The 25,033-nt window shown below is 46.4% G+C and overlaps 2 protein-coding genes across 2 annotated transcripts in view; both read right to left on the bottom strand.

Annotated features, from left to right (window-relative positions):
- The window catches only part of LOC6588543, a 37,252-nt gene extending 27,879 nt beyond the window's left edge, over nt 1-9,373 (bottom strand). Inside the window, exon 1 of the mRNA XM_026984160.1 lies at nt 8,712-9,373. Coding sequence (XP_026839961.1) covers nt 8,712-8,769 — 58 coding nt within the window. The 5' untranslated portion in view covers nt 8,770-9,373. The remainder of the gene's footprint in view (nt 1-8,711) is intronic.
- Nucleotides 9,374-19,533: 10,160 nt separating this feature from the next.
- LOC6588539 (GATA zinc finger domain-containing protein 10) lies at nt 19,534-20,345 on the bottom strand. Its single transcript, XM_002013938.1, has 2 exons — nt 20,331-20,345; nt 19,534-20,274 (listed from the first exon to the last, which is right to left on the bottom strand). The coding sequence occupies exons 1-2, from the start codon at nt 20,343-20,345 to the stop codon at nt 19,534-19,536; spliced, it is 756 nt and encodes a 251-aa protein (XP_002013974.1).
- Between the last annotated feature and the right edge of the window lie 4,688 nt (nt 20,346-25,033).

Here is a 25,033-nt window from a genome sequence, read left to right as displayed (position 1 = left end):
AAGTGCCTTCATTATGCGATTGCTTCCCGTCACCGTTTTCAGGCCGGGGCCCTCGTCCAGGGCCAAGGGCTCGAATATTTTTATTTTTATCCAGCCCGGAGCCCCACATACTCCCCCACACTGTAGCCACAAAAGGCGTAACAATCAGCTCAGGGCATCATAAAAAAGGCTATATATATATCCGAATGGTATGGTACAGTATGGTATGCCATGGGTATGGTGTGGCGAGTGGCTGGGCCTTTATTTGGACTGCATGATTTCTGGCGATTGTAATCAATAATTTACGCATTTTCATTTTGCCCAGCCCCAAGGAGGCATTAGCATTGGGGCCGCAATTACAAAGACAGAAGTGCCAGCCATTCAAGTGTGTCCTTATGTGAATCCCGTACCCCTCCACCCACTGGGTCTATCTCTCTTTCTTTCTCTGTCTCTGTCTGTCTGTCTGTGTGAGTGTCTGGGTTTGTGTTCGTGGAAAGTTTTCCCTTTTCTGGCTGCTTTTGTCTTCGTTTTCTGTTGGCTAAGCTATTCCCAAAACGCCTTTTCCCAACTCGTCGCTGCATACACTTGACTGTGCTCCAAGCTGGTTTGAAAGTTAAGTTTGAAAGTGGAAAAATTTCTTTGGCTGGCAACCAACCTCATTTGCAGTCAGTCCGTCCAGATTGCTGCTGTTAATTTGCACACATTTCTGTGTTATTTATTTATATTTAATTTTTACCGCTGACTCTGTGTATTTCCTTCTCCCCACAACCCACTGATTCCATTATTATGAGGCAGAAGCCATTGTTGCTGCCCCATTATTCAGCTGGTAATTCCTTGAGGATTGTGTTTACTCAAGTGCGCATGTGGCTGCCAATTGACGCGTATTTGGCTTTGTGCTCTGTGCTTTGCCGCCTGCTTGCCTGCTCTCTTATATAATATACAATTATTGAGCGCGCCGTGATTGCCGTCTCCCGAGCAGCCATGAAGAGAAGAGCTATAGAGCCACGGAGCTATGGAGCTATGAGGCTATGAGCAGCCATATAGCTTCTGGAATAATAAGCAGCTTAGTCTCAGCCCGAACTTGGCTTAGCTTGGATTTTGTTCAGTGCTTGGCATTGAATTTTAAATGGCCGGCAAATAGCTGAGCAAAGAATATCAATGCCGATGTATACGGCAATGGTTGGGCTTTAATTGGGTTCGCAGTATGCTTAAATGTCGCAAATGTGGTAATTAATAAGGCGCCTGGGCGAAGCGAAGATTACGCATACGCACGTGAGCCCCGGCCAGAAGTCAAGTAGGCACGAAAGCGCATATTCATAAGCCTTCTACATTACCATTATTAATTCAATTTAACGCATGAAATATTTTATTCATACGCAGACCAAGATCGTGTTAAGGAAGGCAATGGTACTTTCTGGTATTACTCCAACATCAGCCTCCATGGGTGTTCATTAGCAGCTCTCGAACCCTCATGCTGAGTCACCTGCCGCATATTAACTGCAGGGCTAGGATATTGTCGAGAAAGCCGCACAATCATTACAGCCTGCACAGTCCTCCACCAACTGGATAAATTATTGCCCTTTCACACAAGCAGGCCAGCAGCAGCAGCACAAGCATCAGGACTCGGAGAGTCAGTCCAATTAATTAAGCAGCTGCTTTGTGCTTTCTGGACGGGGTAAGCAAAGCATACTACACAAAGTGCCCTGGGATAAGTACACACATGTATCCGATTTGCATGGGAACTTCAGAACTTCAGCCCCGAGATATGTGGCATGGACTAAATTGCTCAACTGCTCAAGTTCTAAGCAAGGATAAATGGTAAATCTGTGTTTATACAGCAGCACTTAAACAAGATTATTTGGTTTATTCTGTATAATTTATGGATTTGTTCCATCAACCATCCATAACTATTCAACGATTTATTCAAAAATTCGTTATAATTTCTAGATTTATATTCAACTTTTCACACTTTCTCCCATGACAAACTGAAAGTTGTTTTAGCCGCTTGTCACACAATTCATGCGACTCACTCAATTTGCAGTAATCACACTTTATTTGTCTCATTTCTGGTGTTCATAAAAAGGCAGAAGTTCGGGCCCAAAATCGGGGCCCAGGCTCCAGCTTATTGTTTGTCATGTGTTTAGGGGCGCGTGTCTAGATTTCGACTAGTGTTTTATTGCCTACTTTGGGGCGCCCCACTCGTATGGGGCTTTGCTCCACTCTTCAGAGCTTCCCTTTTCCACTTCTTTACTCTGCTTTTATGTGTCCCGTTAACAATACTTTCAAGTGAGCACACAAACACACACAAACACACATATGCAATGAAAGAAAATTACACACATACATATACCCACACGCACTTGGAGAAAGGGAAGACCCGAGTGCAAAAACAAAACATTTGCCTTTCATTTGCGCCCCCTTTGCATAATAAAAATGTGTAGTTTACTTCGTTTTTCCTTTTTGTACCCTTGCAGAGGAGGGTATTATGATTTTGATGTGTCATGTAGGCACTTTCGGCATACCCTATATTTCCATTCATGCATTACAAAATTAATAATCGAATGTTTTTAGGTATGATCACTACGGCATAAAGCTGCCAGAGAAATTATCGGTCGAACACTAACACCTTATCCACAAATATTTCTCAGTCTCTTTCAATGGTTTTTTTGCATCTACCTGAGAGACTAAGCAGTTAAGGATACCTTTTGTATGTCGCTTACCGCGTACGTCGACTCTATATATCATCTAATTTTCCACTCTCATGTGTGCAGCGGGTATCTCATTGTCGACTCTTGACTCTCTCTGGTTTTTTTTTGTCTTTGTTTGTTGGTTCACCCATTCACATTTCCCACTCCCGGCCGCGTGAAGCTCAGTCGGCCAACTTTTGCTAGCCCTTTTTCCAGGCATTTGCTGTCGTTATTGTTTGTTTGTTCTTTCGTCCTGCTTCCTGTCTGCCTGGCTGCCTGACTGCCCGACTCCTTGCTCCTGCCTCATGGCTGTATCACCGTGTGCGGCTGTGTGTGGGGCGCGAGTGGGTGCGGCTTGTACATATATGTGTGACATTTCCGACTCTGTTTAATTTTCCATTCTGCTCGCATCACTCTTTCGCAGAGACGTTATTTTTTGGGGCAGTTAATGCGAGTTCTTTTTTACTTGGGCGGCCTTACAATAATAAACTTTTTAGTGCCTAGACATGTTTTTATTTTGCTTGATAGGGATGTTGTGGGTGGAAGAGATTGGGGAGGCGGTAGACGATGCACGGACACAGGCAGACACAGGCTTTTTTAATTAATTTTCCCCACTGTCGGCGAATCGTTTGGATGTGCACCATGCGGCTTTATATCGCGGGCTTGTGTACGTATCGCGGCAATAAAATAAAATACTCAGTCGCTGACTTTAAATTGTCCCAGGCTTTGGCAGTGATTAAATTGTTATGACTCTGCCTCTGAGTAGGGAGAATGATGTTTCCGGTGATTCATGGAGCTCTGTATCAGGGTCTGTTCTGTTCTGTTCTGTTCTGCTCACCGCAAAGCCAACAAATGCTCGGGCCATAACCCGATTCCTAATGACTTGCACAGACATTTACAGATTGAACTTTTCCCATAACTGCCCGACTGTACCCGTACTTCTATGATTTGAATAGAACTGGGACCGGGACCGGGACCGGTAGCGGTATCGGGTTTCGGTTCAATTTATGCGTTTTGCTGTCATTTGTTTTCTTGACCACCTCGCTTATGGCTTAAGCTGTTTCGGATTCTGCCCAGAAATTTATGCGCCATCACTTTGGCCTTTGATCCCGGGTGTTTCTGCATTTGTGTGCTGCTTCCGCCCCAAATCCCTTAAAACCTCAAAAAATCTGAAACTTTCCCCCTACCGCCAGGCAGCCCCCCCCAGCCATCCAGGCAGGAGGATCACTCATTCATTTTGTAGGAATTGCCTGGAGCGTTTGACTTTGACTTTGGCTTCGGATTTAAACTGCTCTCGACCTTTGTCAAAAGTTTTGAGGCCGAAAACTTTGTGGCAAAAATCAAACTGTGGATAATGATGAATGCGGTGGCCAGCACTTTGTGGCCTAGTGCTTGCCTGGGCCCTTGGCCCTTGGCTCATAACACGTGGACCTGCTATTCTGGTCCTGAATAATTAACGCATCGCTGGGCAGCATTCAAGCCGGACTCGTGCGGCATCCCATCGATGTGCCAGTCCCGGCTGTCATTGTAGGAAGTCAATTTACATTTCGATTTTGCTGGTGGACTTCTCAGACTTTCCCTTTTTTTTGTCAACACTCGTTGACCCTCGCGTGTCGCTGGGCAATTTATGGATTTTTGCGAGATTTATTTCGGGTCGGTTCGGGTAGGGTTCAGTGATTCGCCGGGTTCGGGTTCGCCGAGATTTATGCTGCAGTTGTTTCCTGCTGCGTGCCGCCTTATTAAGGCTCATTAAGGCAGACTCTGGCGAACAAGTTCCGGGAAAAAAAACTATCAAGTCCGAGGACGGAGCTGCAGGGGAGGCAATAAAATATAAATACCATCAGTATTTCTCATGATAAAAACTGGGGCGCGATTTACCGTCAACAGCAACAACAAGGATGATTCTTCATAAACTCATAAATTTAGTGAAAAATGGCAAATCGATTGCGTTCCTTTGCGGTCATTGTTATTACAAAACTGTCAGACCAGACCCAGCCAGATCCCAAGTGGAGACCGGGTCCGTGTCCCTGGGAAAGTGTGGGGCAAATGCATCCTCTCCCACGTTTGGGGCCAGCTCCGCAAATCCCTCTTGATAAAGTGCTTTCTTTCGGGCAGACCTCCGGCATCCAGCATCCAGTGACTGGCAAGTTGAAGCGCTTTTCCTCAAGTGTCGCATTATGGCCATTCTCGGAGGCAACGCCTCGATGGCTCCGCAGTTTCCAGCTCAGTTCGTTTTAGTGGCGGATTTGGCATTGGGAGGCGACCAGATTTATGCAGCTGCTTTCATGCGTAATTATTTGCTGACATCTTAATAGTTTTTCCAAGTCCTTTTAGCCGCTTTGACTTTTATTTGGGGAACTTTACAGCCGAGAATAGCTGACAATCGGATTGGCTCTGCTTGAAATTGGGGGCACAGAGCAGTGTATTGCAAAGTAAGCTTCATAAATATTTCAGATCCTACACTTAGGCATAATTGTTTCAAGGAAGCGTCCTTTCTTTTTTATTTGCCCGTTTGTGATCCGCTGTCTGGGGCTGTCTAGCAGCTGGCAGCTGGCATCTGTCACCCACACACATATATGTAGCACAGGCAGAACGTATAGGAGGTCTTTTTAATGGTCCCCCCGTTTAACGACATTGCCAGAGGCCCCATAAATAATACAAATAATAGGAACGCAGAAATATAAAATTCGTTTTCTTATTCGAAGCCTTCGTCTTCCGCTCCTGGTGTCGCTCCTGTCGCCGCTCCTGGATCTGGTTCTGGTACTACCTCTCATGTCGCTCTGGCAATTTGTCGTGTGAGCAACTTTTTGATAGGCCGCACCACGCTTTGGCCGATAAACCCGGGACTTTCCCTCGTCTCTCCATTTCGCTTTCCTCTGTGCTTTCGCTGCTTTCCCCTCTCTTCAGGCTAAAGGAAAAACAAGCTTAAGTCCTTGTCGTCCTTGGCGAGGCGACGCCACCTTGGGGCTTTTAAGTTTGACGCTCGTTTATAGACTTTGCACACTTTGCATTTACTTTACGGCGCCGCTGATGCGGCTGATAATAAGACCGCGCGGCGTATGCGCATTGCCAGCAAAGCCACGGCCCAAAACACAGGAAAACAATGGGAAAAAAACGAGAGTTGAGCAAAGTTTTCACAGCCCGATACACACACGCCTCAGAGACACCTAGGCCCGCTTCAGTTCCGAACGAGATGGAGATGGGGTCTGGGTCGGGTCCGGATTCAGCTTCCGGCTCTGATGGCAGCTCTCGCTCTCGAGCATTGCTTTTGTTTTTACCGAAGCTTGTTTTATAACTTTTTGATTGTCTTTGCGCCAAATTTGTGCAAAATTGTTCCAAGTCCTGTTCCAAATTCCGCTCACCTGCGGCTGGCTTGAGCAAATTGTTCGACTGGGTATGGGGCAAGCCCCATGCATTACGGCGCCGCAAGTCTGCCTGCCATGTACGAGTATAATATTTGCCTTAATCTGATTTCTGCCACTCAACTTAACTTCGACAGCACACGGAGTGGGTATGGGTCGAAACTTTGCCCGTGGCAAAAGCAACAATTTATGGACCGCTTACAATATTTATTTCGATTGGAAAGGCCAAGTTTTCTCTGCGTTTTTCTTTCGAGTGGAGAGTCCATTAAAGTGCAATGTCAAACGGCTGTGGATGTGGATGTGGCTGTGGCTGTGGCTATGGCCGGGGGCCGAAGGGCAGACTGCAAAAAACTTTCATTAGATATGCCAAAAGCGTCTTTGCACAGCAGCACGGTACTCACTTCCCCGGGCCCTGGGAACTCGGCCCGAAGAGGAGCTGGCTTTGTCAAAGTCATCACATGTCATATGGCAGACAGGCGAGGCAGGCGGCCAGGCACAGGCATGGCCACGCAGTCAGTTAGTCGGCTGCAGGCTATAAGGGTCTATCTTGCTGCGTCTCTCTCTATCTCTCTCTGCTCCGATCTGTCGTTGCCTGTCGCCTGTGTGATATGTAGGTCCCCAAACAGACATCCCCAACTACATCTACATCCACATTTACTTCCACATCTCTGGCTAGCCCGCGGGGCAGGAGCAGGAGCAGGGGCAGGACCAGCCCTGCCATTGAGGTTGCACCGAGTGCACACACTTGCCTTGTTATGACTGTCCCAGTCCCCTTTGCCGCAGCCACTACTGGGTCTCACAATTATTACATTTGTATGGACATGTGGCCACATTAAGTATACGACGCGAAGGCCAGCCATCGCCTCAGGCTGTTGCCTCGACTCCTGCTCCTCCTCAGCTAATGTCGTCGTCGTCGTCGCTGAAGTGGCTGTTAGCCAGTGGCTTGACACAATATTTATTCAAATGTGAATTTCATGATGCAGCTTACTGTTTAGTTAGTCAAATTGATTTATGTTTTGCTTTAATTTCGAAACGCCATTCGCCATCAAGAGCAGTGCAAACAGAGAACGGGTTGGCCCTGCAGAAGCAGAAGAAGCATTCGATGAGCGTATTCCCGTCACGTGCGCCTTTTGTTGCTTGTGTAAATAAGTGTTCGGCAGACTTCACAACTCAATTAAGCCGTCAGCCGAGCGAGTGCTGAGTGGCCCAACTAATGAAATCCACTCCACTCTGCACCGATTCGATCCAGCAACCCACCCAGCACTCGCCCAATAAATAATTCAATCAGAACAATTTCAGTACAGAAAATCAATAATAATCGCATCAAGTGTCTTCGGGCAGTTTCGATTACACTTTCCGGATCTGAAGCAGAAGCAGAGGCTGAAGCTGGAAGTGGATGTGGAGTCGGAGATGGCAACGTGTTTAAATTCTTAAGAGCCCATACACTCAACCAACCACTCAACAGCCGGAGCTGCTAATCTTTGTCGGGGGTCGGGGTTCGGGGAAACTTTTGCTTTCACTGGCATCGTCTCCATAAAGATTCATTTCCTTTAATGACTTGAAATTGATTTCACTGTGGCATCGGCGCATTTTATATGACGCCACTCCATGTATCCTTGCTCCCTTGCCGAAGGAGAGGTAAAATGCTGGCGTAAAATGGCAAAAACGTGCTTTACGACAGGATGATCTCCTTCGTTGGGTTGGAGCTGCTGATGACGCTGCCGCTCCTGCCGCGCCCCCTGGCGAATTAATTTTTCAGCAATTACGTTGCCAGCGACAACGGGTAATAGATACAAGCCAGGATTCGGGAGTCAACGAGTCAGCGTGTTGGGAGCCAGGATCCAAGTGGGGGTCGGAGACTTTGAACCGCTCCGCCACCGCGCAGTTGTGTTTTACGAGCTGCTCATTGGGTTTTTGATTAACTTTAGCCCGAAATGAAGCTGTAATGAAATTTAATTTTGTGGCATACTTTCCGTCGCTCATTGGTTCGTTAATCAAATCAAATTGCCAAAGGCAATTCCCATTAGCAGCGACATTTCGCATTCATCGCGAGTTGCAAGTGCTGCAAGTGCCGATCCCTGGAAAGCTAACCATTCACAATTTATTAAAATTAAACTTGTAAACTGCCAGACCACCCAAGGCCAAGGCATGGGCACTCGCACTGGCACTGGCACTGGTACTGGCACTCCCTCCCATTCGATCGAGCCAGACCGGACCGTAAAGGAGGAGTATGTATGTTTATGGAGTAAATAATCGAAGCGTGCACCATGAATTATTCATGAATCTTATGGAAAAGCAAGCAGCAGTCAGAGGTGGCAGGTGCTGAGAATGTGTCCGGCTGCTGCCCCTGCCCCTGCCCCTGCCCCACCCTATGTCGCACCAAGTGCGTGACATTCGACTTTCTTCAGAGTCGAGACCCGTGCCCCATTTGCAATTAGCCAGCGGCAGGTTTACTCTTAACTTTTTTGCATATGCAAACCCCAAGCTAAATGCCAATATTTTATAAATAAACGAAGTTGTCGTTGGGTAAACTTTGGAAAAACTATTCATAAAATATTGATCGGCCAGTCCCAGGATGCCTAAGTTTTCTTCCCAACTCAAATTTTAGGGAATCCAAACCAACAAAACGGAGAACAATCAGCCACAAAATGGTAAGCCGAAACATGATTGGAAATGTACTTACTTATTGGCTTTGTATATAGTAATCCTAAAAGTAAAACGATTATCCAAAACCTATGCATATTTCCGTATTGGTTTGTTCCAGCTGAAATGGCAATTCGATGCAGAAGTTCCGCCCCTCTTTGCAAGTGGGTTGAATTTTGGATTGGGGTTGGGTTCGGAATAGGTTTTGCAATTGGATTGGTTTTGATTTTCCTAAAAGCACACAAAACGCTTCAAACACAACGAGTTGTTGGCCATTAGTCAATGCAGAAATGCGAATATCAAAAATCGAATGATTTCTTGCCCGATCAGGCCACTGATTATCTTCACAAAATCACTGGCAGTGCTTCCTTTGGAGTTGCACAAAATCGGTGGCTTGTTTCTGATTTCGTTTTGGGGGTTCTACTTTGGCACCACCTCACAAATATCGATCGCAGAGTTACATGTTTGATTTCCCGACGATTGATGCACGCGCGCAGTTAATTAACTCGGGGGCAATCGCATCGCGCATCCCCGGAGGAAAGGATTCGGCTGGGGCAGATGTCCTGCCAGTCACCCACTCTTCTCCCACTCTCACTATTCTGATGGAATTCGCACTCGGAAATTTCACTTTCGCACTACACTACACAACAGGCTTGCGGAGCTGTTGACTGACTCCGGACTGAGGTTGGATCCGGGGCTGGTTGCATGCGCGCACTTGTTGTGCTCGTCGCAAGCGTTTATCCTAGACTGAAGTGGCAAGCGAAACGGAACGCACTGCCTGGCTGGAAAATCGACGGGCTGAGAATACTCCCACACCGACGCCTCCACACCAGAGCCCCCAACGTGGGAGTCGAGGCATTCCAGGGAAGTGCACACCCCACGAACCCGAGACACGAACACGAGCACGAGCACCAGCCGCGCCAGGCACGAGAGAGCGAAAGCTCAGGACGAGAGCTTTTCCGCTCAGTTATCCGGCCAGTTGTTGCGCTACGGCAACAGTTCCTTGGCCTGTCCCCGCCCAACGCCGGTTCCAGCCAGCCCCCCTCTTCTTGAAAACCCACTGAATCAACAGGCTGCTAGATGGCCCAGGCCTCTTGGCCCTGTCCGTTCGACTGTGTGCGGCCAAAGCAGCCGCTTTAAATGCATTAAGTGTGGCCTGGCCCTGGTCCTTAGCTCAGGCCATACAGTACCGTTTATGGCACGTCCAGAAAATGGCCTTGTATTTTTTAATTAGTTAAGCAGTTGACTTTTATAGCTCTCTCAATTGTGGAGCACACATATAATCATAGTTTATATTGAGTTTTCTAAGAATGCTTATTCTTGAATGACTTGTACATATGTATATTATTGTGGTTGTCTCTGTTTTCTAGTTCATTAAATAGTCTACTATACTCAAAATACAGCTTAGATATTATAATATGCAAATCAGGAATAACCAATTATATTTCATTCAATGACATGACCCTTATTTTGTACTCAACTCCTTCCGTAGTTCTTGATTGTGCTCTTCCGACACGTTTCTGTTGCTGTTTCTGTGTAAGACCTTTGACAGCTCATTACTCATTCCCACTAATATTTGTGTATGTTGACAGCCATTCTACGGTCTTGCCTACGGAACTGCCTCAAGTCGTGCCACTGCCACTGTCTCGAGATGTTTCGCGTAACATTTAAGTTTTGATGGAATAAATGAACCCCCGGAATTATTTATGCTAATTAACCATTTAAATTGTCCCCACATACAGACAAACGCGTGTGCCTCAGATCCATCTCCGGCACGTGCAGTACCTGGCGGCGGTTTCTGTTTTATTAGATTTCTACTTTTTAAATTAACGAGAGAGTCCCGTCATGGCGTCTGGCCGTAAACTTTTATGTCCGGCTTAAACGCAAACACACAGGGAAAGTCTGACCCGGACGAGGATCAGGACCACCACCAGCCCCCCTGTATGGTCATTTAATTTTCGCCGCGTCTGTCCACTTTTAATTACAAACAATCAAATCTGTTTGCTTTTGTTTCCTTTTTTTCCGCCGTAGTGCGAGAACCGCGATGGCAGCTAACATCAACCCCTGCCCCAGTTATGGTCGTAGTCCAAGCTGTGGCCGGCGGGACTGGATGTGCCGGACATGGGCCACATCATTGTCATAGCTTCGGTGACAAGTGAACAGCAAGGTCTCTGGACAAGGTTTCTGCATTGTGCACTGACCAGGCTAAAGCCGCTCAACGAGTGTGTCTGCGTGTGGGTTCGGGCCAGGCTGTCATCATTAGGGACCACAACAGCAAAAGTTGACATTGCGCTAAATGAGAAAACGGTCGGTCACTGCTCGGTCCCAGTCCCATTTCCAGTCCCATCCGCTTTTCCCATCCACACTTCTTGTTTGTTTTAGTACTATGCTTGTGTATGTGACATATATTTTGTCTAACGTATTAAGTCATAAAAGGCGTGGCCGTTGCTAATTTGAGCAATAATTTAGTCCACCTTTCATATGAAGAAATTCACCATAGACACTCTTCAAAGTCTGATCAACCCATTTCTGTTTTAGCAATTGGAAAATGCTCTAAAAATCCACGAAATCCTTGAAATCCATTAAATGAAATACCCCTCTATACACAAATCGGAAAATAAACCAGGAAAACAAATCATGTCACAAGCCCCGTCAGCACTCGGTCAGGGCCATCCCCCCAGTACACGCTGTACAAATGCGAGTTTCCTGTTAGTTTTTCTGTCTGCACATAAAATGGGAAATAGAATAAATGCCAACAGTCAAATTCTCATGCCTATTGCCATTTCATATTTGCTTATGCAAATGCGGGGAAAATTTTTGATGGGCGAGTAATTGTGTATGTTTGTGCTCCGTGCATTTAGCTGTCCTGCAATTAAAATACAACTAAAAACCATTTTAATAACACAAATTCCCACCCCTCTTGGGCATCAATGCGGAAAATGCTGATGCGATGTTCGAATGGTGTTCCCGTTTGGGATTTCTGTGGAATTTCATCGAGTGTGAAACTGAAAGAAGGCCAAATTTCGAAGTCTTTTGGGGGGCATTGCACGCGCTGAGCTGGAAATTTCGTGTCTCGGGCACGGCCACAGGCACGGGGGTCGTAATATCCCATTGGCTGCGGGGGCCATGAGAAATTTGTTCCAATAAAAAAGCAAGCGCCTGTCATGCCCCCAAGCAATTTCCAGCGCTCAGCCACATAGCGACCGTGCCCCACCGAAGGTGCCCTGCTGCTCGACGGGTATTTGGTTAGGATATGTTGAAGAAGGCGAAGCGATGCAGGCCAAAACCCGAGACACACAAAAGCTCGGCCGGCTTACGCTTTTTTTGGGCTCACTCACTCGCTTAGTCGAGCAAAGCAACGGGAACAACGGCAAACAAAGCTCATTTACACGGGAAATAGCCTAAGTGCAAAAACCATTTAAATGCAAATTAAGCACAAAGTGAAAACATGTGAACAAAGCACTAACACACACTCGGGCATACGCGCGCACGCACAGAGGCATGCATGTGGCTGCCACATACTCGAATCCGGTGGCAGGCTTCGGCTTCTGGCCATGGCTTCGACGGTGCCTTTGGTTCTGCCCCAAACTTTGCAGTTGCTCTAAATGTAAAATAGTTTAGCGCTGCCAGCGCCACAACAAATTCTTTCGGCTCTGGCCAGGTCCTTATTTGAATAAATTCATATGCATAAATGGGGCACAGTCCGCTATGGAATGGTAGTGGTAGTGAAAGTCAACTGCAGCTGACAAAATCAACAACCTGCCGCTTGCCAGTAATTGAGTCAAAGATCCAGGTCTAAAGATACGACTGCCGTTGGTCAAGTCCGTCCGTCCAGAAACTTCACGAGCAATTTACTCGCTGCGTATCAGGAGCCCGTGCTAATGAAGTTACCTCTGTCCAGTGGCAGGAGCAGTTGACTTTGCATTGGGAGTCGCAGTCGTCGGTCAGTTGTAGGTGCAATAAAGCGAGCACCCGGATCCGGCTATCGCACACCAGTTGAACGAGTGAACGGCTGGCTGGGCCCAGGAAACGGTATGGAGTCGAATGGAATGGAATGGAATGGAATGGAGTAGTGGAGAACGCCATGCGATAGTCTTTGATTATATCACACCAGACGCAATCCGGACTCTGTCTGTGTGTGCTGCCTGAACCCGATGCCGGAGTTGTCGGAGTGTTTGCTTTATTTATGTGCCACAAACAAACAGCCGAACCCGGACATTACTCCCCGGGGGTGCTACGCCCGGCAGTGCAACGCCCAGCTGCTGCAAATTGAGCAGCCAGCCGCAATTATTTTTACAGTGCAGAGAGAGCGAGAGAGAGTCAAGAGTTGTTTAAACACATTCCCAAATTGAACTCCACTACGTTTGGCATTTTCCCCGTGCGAGTTCTTTTTGAGTACTTTTTCGAGTCCATACTATTATAATGCATGAGTACGTTAAATATGTGATTATCGCTCTTTGCAGCGAATACATTAAATATATTAACTTTCAAATCAATTTATTGATTGGTCCCTAGAACAACACTCTTCTATTAATACATTTCAAATATTATCTTCCCGTAATCCTATGCGGATTTGTAGCACAATCAGATCGATCAAATTCTATAAACCTGTGATAAATCAAGTCATTCGGTGTAACAAAGTCGTGTTCATGATACTTCACTCGACATTAGCTTGTTGATTTTGGGACGGACCGTTTCGATGATGATGGCTTCATTCTTGTAAAATCTTATTAACTTTCATTGTTGTTGCCACTGCCACTGCCACTGCCACTGCCACTGCCACTGCTGCTGCTGCTGCCATGTATCAACTGTCAGGATGAAGTTTTGTCTCGCACGTTCTGCTGCCAACTCATCAGAGTGGACCCACATTCGAGGCCGCAATGCCCGACCTCATCATTGTGCTTACAGTTCATTTGATATTAATATAGACGCTCTCTGGTCTCTGGCCAGTAGGTGCTTCTGATGCTGGTGCCACAGGAGCTGCTGCCTCTGGACCGCCTCTGATGTTGCCGCTACATATGTTTTCATTTGTTTGACGCTGATGATGACAACCCTCATCAAAAGTTTGCACCGATGGCCGCTCGATTGCCCGGGCGAGTGGTCAACGGCTGTTGACAGGCCACTTTGACATCGTGTGGGTTCGGGTTCCGGTGTCCGTGGGTCCTGTGCAACTGTAGTATGTGTGCGAGTGTCCTGACAGTGATACATAATTAAAAAGTAGAGGCAAGCGGGTGACTGAGATAGCCATTTGGGGGGAGGCCAGGACAAAGGCTAGGGCAACTTTTGATGCCAGTCACAGATACACATATGTATGTACCCCCTCGCACATACACAATTTAACTTAATGGCCAAAAGGGACAAAAGTTTGTGATTTTCAACATAAAAGTAAACAAGTTGCTTCCAGGTAATTTATTAAGCTTCGGCTCCACCTACCTCTGTAGCACAAATTGGTACAATCTTCATGGCCTTCTCAACAGAGAAGTCAAACTAAATGAAGCAATTGAAAAAGGCAGAGAAAAGAAAGCAGCAAGCATATGAAGGTGCAAAGTCAATGAAAATCAAGTGCCACAGAACCCAAGGCCTAGCCCCAGCCCTATCTCAGCCCTGAAGCTTTTCCGACCTGTAAGAGAGAAACGAAACACACATAGAGAAATCATTTGTAGTAATTGAAATCGAACAAAGCAGAAGTTGCACAGTTCGAAGAGGAATAGCGAGGAGAGAGAAAAGCAAATGCTACAGCTAAAGCTGAAGCTGAAGCTGCCACTGGGGCTTCGAGCTCAAAAATGAATGCACATATGGGGCGAGGACTGGCTTTGTCTGGTCCCAGAATGATTTCTGGCTATACAAACTGACTTCCGCAGAACCCACTCACTCACACGCTGTTCCTCATTCGCCTCGGGGTCGTATGTCGTCCCACCTCCAGTCACAGACGATATGCGGAACATGTGTTGAGAACGTGTTCAACACGGCCAAGTGACGCGACGGCGACGGCGACATCGCATCAGCTTGTATTGTGTGCCGTTTGTGCAGCCACCACCAGTGCCAGCATGAGGAGCATGCAGGAGCAAGCCCCAGCCGCAGGAGCCGCAGGAGTAGCTCCCAAAATCAGCAACAATTCGAGGCACTGTAGTCGTCGCTCAAGTGTAAGCGGCGGGATGCAATCGTGCATCGTGGTGCCGCTGGCGGCTTAGACGCGCATTTTGAATGACGTTAAGGTCGACTAAGCGGGAGTCTTAACACAGCTCCCACGCAGCACTTCATATATAGATGCAAATGGTTGACCCCAACGGCCCATCACCCCACCTTGTCACAGTAGACACGCGCTTGTCAAGCTATTGTGAGCGCATATTGATTTTAAAGTTCGTCAGACGTCACTGCGTATACTTAATTTCTGTTAAATACATTAAAATGATTCCCCCGGTGGAATAACTTTTTCAAGAGTTCTCTTCTGTTCATTTAATAGCATTAAGTAAAATTAATTTCATTTATGGCAGCTGGATTTTTCAATTACTGCCGGAGCTGGAGCTGCAGCTGCTGTTGCCACTCTCTGCCACATGACACATGGCTCGTGTTTGCATTGACCCGCAGCCTGGTGTATCCTTTTTCTGGCCACAGCTATATGGTTGCCGGTGAAACTGTCGATGCCAGCAAGAAATGATTGGCTGAGTCATACAGCAACAACAACACGGATACAGATGCAGATACAGAAACAGATACAGACCTGAGGAGACACGCACACAGCTGTGGTGTGTTGTACATTTAAGGTTAATTACATTCACGAAATCGAATTGGTTTCAGATGAAATCAAAAGAACAGCAAGTAGCCAATGTTCATGGCCAGAAAAACTGTATCCACATACGCACCGGAGGAGTACTCGTACCAGCAACAAGTCGAAAAAGGCCTTAAGAATTAATGCCACAGCAAAGACAAAGCTGCAAAATTCATTCCCATTTCAGATTCTGATTGGCACTTTAATTGGCGTTCCATTTGTGTGCTCTTGATTCTTGTGTGTTTTGCTCTTCTCTGGTAATGGCAAATATTGTTTTGTTAAACGCAACTGCCCGTACCAGTACAGGTAGGATACGTATAGTACACTGGAATTCGTATGGTAATACACATAAAAATGCAATTTCCACTAACTGGGATGGCTATAGCCGCGTTTTGGTTGAGTTACGCTGGCACGTGCTCGATGTGCATATGTGTGAGTAGTATGGTGAGAGTGGTGGAGGAGTGTGAATGGGTGGAGGTGCTCGCTTGAGTGCACTGAAACACTTTTGCTGCTCGGGCGATTTCAATAACGCAGCGTAACATCGATGGAGCAGCAGCAGGAGTACAGGAGTGCAGGAGTGATGGTGGTGTCATGGGGCAACTGTCGATTTGCCCTTTCAATGCTTTAACCATTTACCTCAGATGGTCAGATAGGGATAGGGCGCCCTGGTCAGATAGACAATTGATGCTCCTGTGCATCGGTTGGCAGTGATGTTAAGTCCTGCCAGTTGCCCAGACGTGACTCTGTCCTCGATTTGTCCAAGCGAATGTGAATGTAAATGCGAATAAAAAACGAATGCAAGGCACTCAATGTGTGAGTGGCGATAAGTGCACACAATCCATTCGGCATTCAAATTACTTTAAATCGCATTTGTCTCGCGTGTGTTCAGCTCTTCCGGTGCCACACGGTCCCCAGGGTTGCATTTAAAGTCAGCAGCATTGCCAAATCAAATTTAGTAAAAGTCAGTGCCACACAGACAAATCCACATCCACACTGAGGCTATACCAAGGATATGTGTGTGCATTTGCCTGCTCTTCTGTCACAGACAGCATTTCCAGTTTGGTTTTCAATTAAATTTATGGCTGGTCATCGACAAGGCAGAGAGGGGGGTATTGGTTTAGAGAAAGGAAGGCTACGAAAGATAGATAGAGAGAGAGGGAGAGCCAGCCTTGAAAGGACGCTCCACTTTAATGGTAGAGCAGCCGTATAAACGAGCGGGCAACGGAACGGCAAAGTTCATTTCGGCGTAAAAGGACGAAAATCGATTAGATTCAAATCTTTTAATAAGTTTCATTTCCGCTTTGTGCCTGCCTTTCGCTGGAGCCCTGTCTGTGGCCCCCTGCCCATGCGGCTGGCAGTCCCCGCATCTTGTCTCTATGCAGCCGCTCCCATTTGCATTGCGGCTTTTTGGGGCAAGGATACCCCGACCTCAGTCTACTCTCTTCTAACCCACCGCCTTCGTTGGTTTATTACGTGTATTAGGGTGCGATTTGGAAATTGCGGTTCAATTGAGTTTCGGGGTTTGTCGATTGCTGGCGGCAGTCAAGTGGTTACCAAGCAAATTAGGCCAAACAGAATACACATCCATACTTGCACACACACCACACACCACAGCACCACACATGCCACATGTGGCAGCGATTTATGATTGACTTGTCGGTCAAAGAGGGTCAGTGTATTGTCATCGATAATTCGATAGTGATTGGCCGATCCCCATGCGACCAGCTCCCGCTCCTGTTCCAGCCCCTGCCGCTGCCGCTGCCTCTTGACGCGTTAGCCATGAATGTTTCATGTGTCAGGGGCCGTGTGCCTGAATTAAAGAATTAACGAATCTATTCTTTGTGGCGGCTAATTGTCTGGGGACTGCCTGTCATGCAGTTAATCAGATACACAATACACCTGTAATGGCCTCCCTGGCGTGTCAGAATTACCTGTGCAGGGAAATGAAATGGAAATCGCCTTTCATATTCAATTTGGGGGAAGGCGGCCAAAACAAACGGGGATAATGATACCTGCAGCAGATTCTCTCAAGGTTACCCAGACTAATACTTACAAGGCGGCAATCTCCCTTGGACACACACATGCCACACACTCAATGGCCGTGCTTTCAACGGCTTTTGGTTACACTCCACTTTTTTGTGGAGCTCCGACTCTCCCTTACTGCCTTTCTGTCTTTCTGCCTTTCGTCTGGCTTAATTGGCTGGGATATGACAGCAACAGACACACTGAAGCAGCTGCTGGCCTCACGGGGCATGCCGCGTCATCAAATCATTCACGCAGACCCAAAAGTAGAAAGCACTATTTTTATACCACCTCAACATTGCCTCGTGGTATACGATCCACTTTTAGTTTTATGCGAGTTTTTCATTACTTTTCCCAGCAAACGGCATGAATGATGTGGTGTGGTGTAATGTGGCCGGGCCATCTGTCCTGATCCGCCGAATTCCGAATTCCGACTTCGATTCCGCTTTCTGTTTTCACTTTATCCTGCGCCCGGAATTACATTTCGCACTTTTTGTTGTCCTCCGTGGTGCGGGGGAGGATGAGAAATCGGGGCTTTTGCCACATTAACGGCATAAGCAGTGACTGACAGTTGGCTGGGGGCCACTCGCCTTCTCTCCCTCTCTCTCTTTGTGGGCTTTAATTCGTTGGCTTCAATGTGAGTTCTTCAAACAGATTCCCAGGCCCCAACTCTCGTAATCATATCAAACTAATAACATTTTTATGTATGTCCCCTAAGGGGTACACGGGAGGTAATGTCAAACAGCAATTAAAAATAATCGATATGGTACCTCAAACCTCAGGACAATTAAATTTAGAGCGGAAGGCCAGACGGATATTCACCCCGTACCCTGGAGGGACCGAAACAATAACAATTTTTCACAAAGGATTAGAGCTGTCGGCAACACGTCGGCACATGGTACTTGGCCCAACGCCTGCCACTCCCGTGCCCCTGCCCCTGCCTCTGCCCTGCCGTTGCTGTTGCTGCAAATTACAATTCCCCTTGGCCAATTGCCGGTGCTGGCTCAAACCGCAGCAGTGGCAACTGTTTGTTTAATTAAATTGCAGAAGCAAACCGAAACAAACATTTCTCCACACTCTTCCATTGGCCTCGCTTTTTCTCCATTTCTCTATATCTCTCTATCGCGTTTCTCTATCTCTCTTGGACAGAGAGATGACCCTCTGGCAGTGGTCATTCGTATTAATTGAATAAGAATTACACTTTAATCCAATATAGACGCTTTTCGCTGGCCAAATGGCAGAACTTTTGTCGGCACTTTATTTTATATCCTGTACTGCGTTTTATTTCCACCCACTTCGGCACTTCCGCCTCCATCTTGTTGGGTTTTATATGGCGTTTGCTCGAATTACGCAACCGTAGTACATGGCTAACGCCCCAGCCTCCATACAACTGTTATTGAATCCGTCTAAATCAACAAGAAGACTCCCTGCTGTGTTTTTTTTTGGATAAAAGCCCTGGGAATAGGTAATTACCTTTTCTATATATAGACACCTTAATTTTATTCTAGTCTAGCGGCATTTATATTATACAAACAGCTGTCTTCATGGCCGCCTAATTAGGCTAAAACGACTGAGCATATTTCACATTTTACCAATCCTGTGGGCCTGGGAGCCATTAGCATGAGAAACTGTAAATTGTTTTCAATATTCGAAATTATGATATGTATTATTAAATTATTCATGAGTGGGGGGCCAGCCATCGCCATCTGCCCAGCGGGCCCATAAAATATGAAATATGACAGAAACATGCGAGATAGAAATCAGAGTCGTAGTCCTCGCCGCTGTACGGGACAGGCAGAGGGACTGGGGACGGAGGACTGGGGACTGGGGACTGCGGACAGAAAAGCACATGACAGGACCTCCTGAATGAACGGCGTTGGGTGGTCACGTACTCAGAAGCACATTGTCCTTACAATATAATCGCGTTTAAAGTTTCCATGTGTCTTTTGGAATTCTAAACTTGCTGAAGGTTTTCTTTTCTTTTTGTATGTATTTTAAGACTAGGCTTATAGGAATACGACCTTAGATTACGTTGTTATGGTTACCTATCTTAGCAGCTTACTATCTAGATCTATGTGCTGCGCAGCGACGCCGAAGGTAAATACTTTGACTGGGGAGCAACCTCTCCCTGACTGAGGCCTGGACTCTGATGCTGCTCGTTGATGGCCCCTGGAGCTGAGCTAAAGTCGAGCACGGGAGCCACACCTTCATCGGAGCTGCGGGAGGAGCCGCCCAGGGCATCGAATTGCTGCTGGATGAGCTGCTGTGCCCGCACTGCATCCTCGGGCGTGCGATACTTGACGAAGTGCACCTCTGGCTTGCTGCTCTGGCTCTGCTTCTCGGTCTGCAACCGCTGGGCCAGTTCCCCGATATCCGCCTGCTTGGTCAGGACATAGACGGCTGTGCGCTGCTCACTGGCCTGCTTGGCCAGCTGCAGAGCGGCATTGGTGAGGCCTTGGTGCTCCGGCGATTTGATGAAGAGCACGCGAAGATTGCGCTTCAGCATGGTGGCTATCTGTTCGGTGGCATCGTGGTCTGTGAAGTCCTCCTCGGGAGCGGCATAAGTAAAGAATTCCTTGCTGAACTCCTCGGCGGCGGCTGGAACTTGTTGTTGCTGCTGGATATCCTGTTGCAGCTGTTGTTGCTGTTGCTGCTGCTGCTGTTGCTGCTGCTGCTGCTGATGTGCCCCGTTTGTAGAGCTAAATCCCGTGGCTTCCGCATCGATGAGTCCAGCAAAGCGGCGGTCGCCAGCAGTTGCCTGGTAATTGTAGCCCAATTTACCCGCTGCCACCACAGCAATGAAACTAAGTACCTGCAAAGGAACACTTTAGCTTAATTTTCCTGGGGGTAACTTTCCCAATTACTTACCAGAAATCCACGCATCTTTTGCCTGAGTATATATAGGATGGTGCTGGTGCTGAGGATCTGTTTCACACTCTGTAAACTCTGTAACTGGCACCCAGCAGCTGGAATTCGCAGATATTTATACAAACGAGCGAAATGGGAAATTGTAAATATGACAAATGATGGCCAACGCTTGCAATATGCCAGTATCGTATCGGGATTCGGATCGGCATCGATTTCTGTTTCATCTGCGGTTGTTGCAACGCCACAACGAGCCACAAGCCACGAGCATTGCCAACAGTTAATCAAAGATAAATGAGCTTTTAAGCGTTGACACAAAACCCCGGCTTGGGTTACGGGGCTCCACTTCCAGCCCGGTGGAACCTCTTTCAACCAGTTTTTTTGTATTTTTTGCCGCTTGCAACCTTAGGGCGTTGCTTGTCTTACATAAATCTGCGGAACTACTCTTGTTTGGGCGGACAGACATCAAAGCGATGCTTTCTGCCACAAACAACTATGCAAAATATGCATAATTAATTAATTAGTCGAAGAGATTGCGATTTGCATTTCTTGCGGCAGGTTATGAACCCACTCCGAGCATTAACCGCCATCAGCTCCATCATCTGGGCTCTCCATCAACTCCAGCTCCAGCTCCAACACCAACTCGAACTCCACTTCCAGTAATCTTCAAAGTCTCGTCAGCAACAGTTGTACGGAGTAGGAAACTAAACAAAAGTGCCAGTCAAGCAAATGGATAAATGGATATTCCCATGGTTACCTAGGACTATAACGCTACACGGTTCGCTGTATAATCTTCACACATTGCCTCCGTTTAGTCGGTAACAAATGCTTCTGAATTAGGTATAAATGCTTCTGAATTAGGTATAAATGGTTCCTAGGAGAGACGCAGACAAGCACACATGTACACATCTACAGACCGCAAATGAAGAGCATTGCATAAGCAATATTTAACAATAAATACAAAGACAAACACACACACACACACACACACACACATAGAGACATCGAACATCAGCACACTTCCTCTGTCTAGAGTTTCTGGTCCAGTTAATTGTTCTGATTGCTGTACATAAATCTCATGTGTGTGTGTTCGTATCTGTGTGAGAGACGTTAAGGATGTGCTCTAATTGATAAAGGCGGACAGGCCAAGGACCAAGCAGCTATATGGCTGTGGCTGCCAATTGAATACATCATAAACCAGTTTAGATACACTTGTAAAACGACGCTGAAATTCAATATTTATGAGGAGATTGTAGTTGATTGTATTTGTATTCTTAATTTTAATCGTTGTAGTTTAAATGAGCAATCAACCATCTCTCAAATTGTTATTTCGAAACAATGGACATTTCGCTCGGAATAACTGAGTTCAATAAGTACTTTCTCTCAGTGGAAAGTGCTTTGTATATGCCCAGATTTATTTGCCTAAATAACCGAAACATTCCATCAGACCAGGACCAGGACAAGACAGGGCCAAAAGGCAGAACACCAACGCAACAGGCTAGTAGGTTATGGTGATGGCCCGGACAATACCCATTTATGCACATAATGAGGAGTCATCCATCAGGGATGACTACGAGGTACAGCTGCCGACGGCTGCTCATCAGGCAGATGGGAGTAGATCCTGGAGGCGGGTTGTGGGTGGACAATGGCCACTGGGCAGCATTTACATTTACATTTATAAATATGCATAATTTGTTAGGGGAAAAATTTAATCCTGTTTTCGCCTTGAGGAGCATTTCAGCAAAGCGTTCACCTAATTTAATCATTTTGGCCATTGGCCATAAAGAGAATTCATTTAATTTGTGTCCAAGAGATGGGAAGTTCCTGGAGATTTGAAATGCGCTTAGAAGTTGCCAAAGTATCTGTGTGAGGGCGGGGACAGGAGAATCTAACAGCCTATTGACAGTGACACCCGCAAAAAGCTGCGTATCCGAAAGTAAATACACTGTCCCGGGGCGGAGACCGAACAGGTTTCACTTGTAGCCAGGTTGCCAGGACTCTTGCTGTCCCTGGCCATGGCTATCGGCGTTGCTGTGACAAAGCCCCCCGTCACTTGTTTACTGTTTATCTTTGGCCAGAAGACAAACAGAACTAGGCCCAAACAATGACAATAACAATTTGCCATGTCTGAAAGTTTCGAAAATGATAAGATTTATTTTTGGCCCCAATCGCAGTGATTGCCTGTGCAAATTTCGCAGGCGATGGGCTTTCGCTTGTTTTTGGCGCTTTTCTTAATTAAAATTCTTTAGTGCCACGCGTATCGCCGAATGCCGGGTCCTGGGCAATAAATCATGACATCAACAGCAGAAATTGACCCACCTTCTAGAGACTTCAGTTACCGACAGATAATCATGGCAATTATACGAAAATACGGCTGACAAAAAACACAAGTCATGACAGCATTAAAATGAGCAGATCAGTCGATATCAGGGCGGTGTGGAGACTGGATTGGAGTGCCCAAAAGGTCAGCAGACCTTTATTACACACATTATACTGTCAGCCAATTGGAGAGAACTAGTCCCTCACTCACTGGTCAATTAAAGGGCAATTACTAAATATTAGCTAATGGCCGGCAATTGACGTTTGTGTCTGGCCCAGAGCGAATTGGTCTACAATTTTCGCATGGCGCAAGCAGGGGAGAAACGACAAAGAAGAAAACAAAATACCCAGAGCATTAATATTAATGAACTGCTCACACACGCGACCCCGGGCAGTTCATTAAAGTGTCAAACACTTTGTCCGGCAGACATGTCCAAGCCAAGTCCAAAGACCGCAGAGAAATTGGTCAAAAGCAGCAGCAGCCGCGGCGACCGCAGCGGCAGGGGCAACAACTGCCAAAAACCTGTTGCTGTTGTTTCGGATGTTTCTACGGCTCATACTGCTGCTGATGCTGTTAGTGAAGACGACGAGACGCCCAGCTGACCCTAAAACAGGGCTAACTGTCACTATTAATGTGTCATAAATCAAAAACTTGTTACCCTGTAACGAAAGCCAAACGAATATTTACATAATAGTGGGACCTACATGTAACCAAACATTTTTACGCGAATCTGTTCAGCGCGGCCTTGTAAATTCTGGTTCTGGTGTAATCATCGACGAGCATATGCAGCACAGTTGCAGCTCCTAATTATGATTGATGATGGCCGTTGGACTGAGCGCCTGCACTTGCAGAACCAACATTAACGAGTACGAGTACGTATAAGGCCAAATGTTAAACGAGAAATTCCCCAATTTAAGTGGAAAGTTCTTCAACAAATGAGAGTTGTGTTAAATGATAAGCAAAATTTGACAGGGCTAGTAAATGAGCTGGAAAATCGTTTGGCCATCGGCATTTTAAAGCAGGCGGACCCCACAAAATTATTACGACTCCTCCATGCTTCCGTTTTTCTTTTTTCCCCGGCCAGTGGCCGCACGGCGACGTGGCCTGTCTTGGACGCTAAAAACAATTAGTATGACAATTTATCATACGCCCGCAGCCAGATGATTTATGGAGGCCTATAGGCCGATGGCTAAAAACAACATTGCGTATACGTATCGCTGGCGCCTGGCGGTGTGCTCCTCAGTGTGTGCCTGTGTGTGTGCGTGGGTGCAGGCAAACGTTTATTTGCTGTTCGGGGGTGCGTCATATGTTTGCTTGTTTCCTTCCTTCCTGTTGGCGGCCTGTGCGCCTGCTTGTTGCCATTGTGCCATGCAATTTCTAGTTAATAAATATTTCCGGCTACAGCGAAACAAAAAAAAGGACAAGAACTTTGCGGGACACGCCCGCAAATGACTGCCAGGACCAGTGCGACTCGACACCCGCCTGGCCAGGATATAGCGCAATTAGCTGTGTCAACAACTGAAACAGTTGTTCTTTTTTTGCATAAGGTTCTAAATTGAGACAGACTTTTTTATATACTCGTAGAACATAGAAAATCCATAATCTCCAGCGTAGAATCGATTGTTGGCCAAGCTATAAAAATAAATTAATGGCTATCCCGATCAAAAGCCGGATACGCTTGAATATTGCGTCATGTCCTTAATTATGGTATCCATATACCGGACACTGAGTGGAGCCGCGAACAGTAGCCATGCCACGGATAGTAATAATAATCCCGTTGCCCCATGCACGCATCCTGCTTCCTTTATCACATGCTTGTTCTGGCATATTAATTGGCTTTCATTAATTATATTTTGAAAGCGTGTCCGGGACGTGGCTAAACTGGAGCTGCATAATTAATTGATATTTGTAATATTAAGGAAATGTTTATAAACGCTGTCCATTGGGCTCGAAAGCTCTAAAGCTTCCTACTCTCTACACTGGGAGCTTTCCTAAGGCGGGGGAAATTGTTTTAGGGTTCAAAAGCACTTCCTATATCACTATATGGAAACTTTACTAGGGATTTAGTTACCCAAAGCTTAAGTCTCTCAATATGGGGACATTTTTTATTTTACATTCAAAAGCACCGCAAAGCTGACCGGAAACTTTTTGTAAAGTTGGTTTGGAGAGAAAAATCCCGGGGTGTAAGCGTAGAACAACTTTTTTAAAAGCTTTGAAGCTCTACAAATAAGTGGAAGATATATCTAAAGTCTCCCTTTGGATGCCTATATCTTCTGCAGTTCTCAAGCTATTTTTAGATCCAATCAAACACATTTGAAGCCGTTTTTAACTTTTATTTACAAACTTAAATGATCTTCCTGTTCACTTACATGGAAATGGTAAAACC

Source organism: Drosophila persimilis, unplaced genomic scaffold (genome assembly GCF_003286085.1).
Source record: "Drosophila persimilis strain 14011-0111.01,24,50 unplaced genomic scaffold, DperRS2 tig00000000-arrow-pilon, whole genome shotgun sequence".
NCBI lineage: Eukaryota > Metazoa > Arthropoda > Insecta > Diptera > Drosophilidae > Drosophila > Drosophila persimilis.
The sequence above is the reverse complement of the archived record's forward strand: the minus strand, read 5'-3'. Positions and strand labels throughout refer to the sequence as shown.